General features: G+C 42.2%; 1 protein-coding gene across 1 annotated transcript in view; it reads left to right on the forward strand.

The window, feature by feature from the left end:
- The window catches only part of LOC106012986, a 31171-nt gene that overhangs the window by 2641 nt on the left and 23245 nt on the right, over positions 1-5285 (forward strand). The window contains exon 2 of the mRNA XM_013087502.1: positions 255-286. Coding sequence (XP_012942956.1) covers positions 255-286 — 32 coding nt within the window. The remainder of the gene's footprint in view (positions 1-254; positions 287-5285) is intronic.

Consider the following 5285-nt stretch of genomic DNA (forward strand, 5'->3'; position numbering starts at 1 on the left):
CCCCCCAACCCCTAATCCTTATCTGTTGTTTTGATATTTTCTTGAAAACAATCAATAGGCGACAGGTTTTGGGCAAATAATATACTATACATGAAAAATTATGTGTTCTGCAGCAACAACACGGTGGTTTTGTACCCCAAATCAGCGCCTCTGCATGCGGAAGTGAAAGTAAAAATTAGAAGCACGGATGGGTGGGGAGAGAGGGGTATAATAATGACATCATGTACCCTTTGAAATGTCTTTGTTTCTCTCAGCCTTTTTCTGTCACTTCGTCATTCTTCAATGGGTAAGATCTTCAAGGTCTTTATTTCATGTCTTTTCTGTCGTCCCACTTTCCCCAGACCCCGATAAAGTAGATCTAGATCTAATATAGAAATATATAGATTATCTATATGTAAGACATGAAATAAAATTAAACAATGACAACTGTCCAATACAGCCACCTATTGTCGAGGAGAGGATTTTTAGTGTCATCATGTCATAAGAAAAAAAGAAAACATAATAATGAGGGGAGTGGTCGCATTTCAGTAAAGGTGATTGTCTTAGTCTTCTTATTTTAGTCTCTTAGTTTAGTCTTAGTAGACAGCCTCAGGCCGTTGGGCCCCGCACAAAGCCCCAACTGTACTTGTAATACACAGTAGGCGTTGACCCCGCATGTTTAACTAAATTCTCAAACAAAGCACGCACTTACCCCGCTGCATGCTTGAAGACAAAGAGCGCCTAAAACACAAAAGAATAAGGTATCCATGGCAACAGATCTGTTAGTGTCGAAGTCTCGGCCTTGTTGGCGTCTACTGTTGCTATCACTGTCTGCTACAGCAATCAAATTCAAACTCAAATCAGCACACTCGTCACTCGTCCTACTGAGATCACAACATCACAACGTCGGGAGTTGGCTGACTTGGCTACTTCTATGTAGGGCTGGGCAATGAGTCGCTTTAGCAAAATCCGGATAATATGTTAGTGCACCTCTTCGGCAGATAATACTGTAGTACATGTATATGAACCGCTTCGGCAAAAGGGTTAGGACCACTTTGACAAACGGGTTAGCACTACTTCAACAAATAGGTGCACCCAATTCGGCAAAGGGGTCAGGAAAGAGATTTAAGAGTCTGAATTCGGATAATGTTTCATTGAGAATTATCCGGTTATCCTTATCGATTATCCGGATTTTGCCCACCTCTACCTCTATGTCGTCTGATGATGCCCGTTCCCGGGCCGGTCGGCGCGAGCAAGTTGTTGAGTAACGGTTCAAGTTCAAGGGTGAACCAGTTAACCGTTTGCCACGGATTTTTCCCTGTCTGTCTGACGGGAACACTAATACGAGGTGCCCACTACGGCTGGATCGGGCCGATCGCTCGACTTGATCGCCTGAAACTGAAAACAAACACGATTGTCTTTGAGGCGATGGAGTCGGGCGATCGGCGGCCGATCTCAGCCGTAGTGGGCACCCCGTATAAAGGTTCAAGTTCAAAGGTTAACCAGTTCACCGTTTGCCGTGGATGTTTCCCTGTCTGTCTGACGGGATCACTAACCGTACATGATGCACTAACACTGACCTAAAAAAAACAGTGGAAGGGGTAAAATTTATCATAGCCTATCGTCGTGGGCGTCCCACTTTTATACCCGGTGTACACCGTCAAACAAAATCACTGCAGTCGAATTGGGTCAGGGGGCAGCCATATGTGTTTCAATGAACAGTTATACGGTGTGCCCATTGCAGATGGGATCGGGTCGGGTCGGGTCGGGTTGGGGGCGATCGTCCCACTCGTCGCCTGAAAAAAACCTGTCCCCGCGGTTTTAAGCACAAAAAAACCCCTGAAATTAATTATGCAAACTGAGCCCAAAAAATGTGAAGTTATGCGATTCTGTTAATTTTTTAGCACAGAATGATGAAGGAAAATTATCAGATATTATGCAAAAAATTATCAAATTTTTATAAATTATGCGGGGTGCACAAAACCACGGGGACAGACAAACGTGTTTGTTTTTGAGGCGATGAATCGGGCGCGATCGACTTGTGTCACGATAGCCGCTTTACGCCCTCAATCTGGCTAGCGAACAGCCCGACCAGACCCGATCTCCCAATGGGCACCATCATTTTGGAACAATACAACTGATTCGACTCGTGACCTTCAAAAGCAAACGCTTTTGATCATTGAAAGTCACAGTCGAATTTGGTTCAATTCAGTCGAATTTGGTTCAGTTCAGTCGAATTTGGTTCAATTCAGTCGAATTTGGTTCAATTCATTCGAATTTGGTTCAATTCAGTCGAATTAGGAAAAAATGATAAATTTTGCCTCATCTGTGAGGGGAAAATCTAGCTGTCCCCGACTGAATCAGGCGAATTCATTTGGAAGTTTGGCAGTGTGCACTTAGGGATATGTGCCGTGGATCAGTTATATGTCACAGTTGTAGGGTTTTCTTTTGTTGTCTATTGTCGGGGGGGGGGGGGGGGGGGGTACATTAATTTCTTTAAGAAGCTGTATTCGCTGTTGCAAAAAAACTCCATTTCAGCCCCATATAAAAGCGTAAAGCCAAATCTGGTGTATAAACGGTAGGGAGTCTGACAGGAAAGTTTGCGTGTACCGTCTGCTCTCTCTCTCTCTCTCTCTCTCTCTCTCTCTCTCTCTCTCTCTCTCTCTCTTTCTCTCTCTCTCTCTCTCTCTCTCTCTTTCTCTCTCTCTCTTTCTCTCTCTCTCTCTTTCTCGCACTCTCACTCTCTCTCTTTTTTTCTCTCTCTCACTCTCTCTCTCTTTCTCTCTCTCACTCTCTCTCTCTCATCCCCCCCTCTCTCTCTCTCTCTCTCTTTCTCTCTCTCTCTCTCTCTCTCTCTCTCTCTCTCTCTCTCTCTCTCTCTCTCCCGCTGCTCTAATGCTCGGACTACCCAGTGCACACTGCCAATCTGAATCTTTTCATGAACTTGATGGAGTCGGGGTGAGTCATGTTTTTCCTTCTAAAGTGACAAACGCTGCCCCATATCTCAATTGTGACCTTCATATAAATAAAAGTGACATCTTTTAAGGCTGGAGGTTGAATCTGTCGTACTGGGCCAAAATGGTGTACATTGACTGGGTGCTCATCTAACACAATGTATACCAATCTAATTCTGAGCTCATATAATACAATGTATACCAATCTAATTCTGAGCTCATCTAACACAATGTATACCAATCTAATTCTGAGCTCATATAATACAATGTATACCAATCTAATTCTGAGCTCATATAATACAATGCATACCAATCTAATTCTGAGCTCATATAACACAATGTATACCAATCTAATTCTGAGCTCATATAACACAATGTATACCAATCTAATTCTGAGCTCATATAATACAATGTATACCAATCTAATTCTGAGCTCATATAATACAATGTATACCAATCTAATTCTGAGCCGAGGCTATAACACCCACGGCACACTGGTCATTGACTTCATTAATTTTGACTCAGTCAAGGACAGCTAGATTTTTACTCTGTGAAATAGGGGCAAACGCTACCATTTTGACGTAGGTAGACATCATTCGATTGTGACCCTCAAAATCAGAGGCGTTGTTTTTCTTGGTCGCGATCGAGTCGAGTCGAATGGCTTGTGCCAAAATTGGTAACTTTTGCCCGTCCATGGAGGAAAGTCTGACCAACCCCGACTCAGCTCGACTGAATTCGACTATGTGCTCTGAGTATAACAGCAAAAATTCTCTACTGTGAAGAATCTTTGATAATTTTAAAGTACACAACCTCAAAATAACTAGATTGTTACTCGAAATTTTTAGTGTTTGGAATTCAAGTGTCTGGGACATCACCCCGTAGTACCCCCTTTACACCATGCTACAATAATATGAAAAAGTTACAACTCTTGTTCCTTCATTTTCTGAGATATAGAATCTAGCCTTGTTGATTTTGTTTTTCGTGTGAGGGAGATCAAGAGTGAGAAAAATTGTGGAATCATCCTGTCTCAGTAGTGAGGGTATCTGTGATAGATCCTTGTTCTGGGACAATGATTCAAGCGTCTCTCTCAGCCTAGCATATTTGTTTATCCAACTATACGTAATTAATATAATAATGGTATAATTTGTATAGCGCATTACCCCACTCTTCAGCAGGCTCTATGCGTTTTACACTAAGTTATTACCCCCAGCACACCATAGAACACTCAGAAACATTCTCAGCTTCCCGGGAAGCATACAGTGCAAGCAGCTGATTAGCCCATCAAACACTAACAAATTGACAAGATCTTTCGTTGTCTATAGTTGGGTACGCATTCCCACCTGGGCGAAGTGAGGAAAATTCGTGTAAAGTGCTTTTCCCAAGGACACAATGTCGTGTCCCTGACTGGATTCGAACCCACGACCTTACAGTTGCGAGTCCGAGAACCTAACCACTAGGCCACCGACGCCTCTATATCATGGTTGACTATAAATATGATGTAAAAAAACAGAGTATCAGCATCATGTGGACGTGAGTGAAGTCTCCACAAGGAGATTAAAAGTAGTTCTAAGCTCCTTGAGTCTCCACCATCCTGTGATGACCTGCCTCGTGCTACTTTAAATGTGTCGCGACGTGGTGGAATCACGTGCTCGTCAGTTACTGAGTTTGTGGGGGTTGTTGATAGCATCTTAAAGTCTGTTCATTTGCCTTCCTTTCGGTGAAAAACATATTCTTGTGACCTGAACTGAAGTCGAAACATTTGCGATTGAATGAGGTCAGTGTCGCCTGGTTTCAGAAATAAAATTAGCGAGAAAATGGTCGCCAAAGTTTGGTAACTTTCATAGCCTGAGAGTCCTTGGAAACTGACAATTTACCCTTTTTGGGTTTTTAATCAATGTTTTTCTGTAAAATCCACTCAAAAATGTGTTTTGAAAAGGACAAAAAATGTGTTGAACCCAAAAACCTCCCCAAAACAAACAGAATATTATTTAAAAATTCCCTTTGGCCAGAAAAACCCCAAACAAACCCAAAACCGCCGAGTTCTTTTATCTTATTATTTTGACGAGCGCCTGATTTCACCACGATGGCTCACATAATACGGTACATAAAGTTACCAGTTTGTTCAGTATGATGCTGTAATAAGCCATAACCCTCCCCCCCCAAAAAAAAAAACCCAACAACAACAAAAAAACAAACAAACCCTAAAATATTCCAGGGTGCAAAAAATGCCGTTTAAAAACTGTTTTGACGAGACCCTGATTTCACTACGATGCCTCACATAATATACGACTTTGACCCTTTGATTTTCGTTCCCCTAAATTTTCAATTCTATTCTATTTTGTCTAATGTAAT

The sequence above is a fragment of the Aplysia californica genome, unplaced genomic scaffold (assembly GCF_000002075.1).
Source record: "Aplysia californica isolate F4 #8 unplaced genomic scaffold, AplCal3.0 scaffold00596, whole genome shotgun sequence".
NCBI lineage: Eukaryota > Metazoa > Mollusca > Gastropoda > Aplysiida > Aplysiidae > Aplysia > Aplysia californica.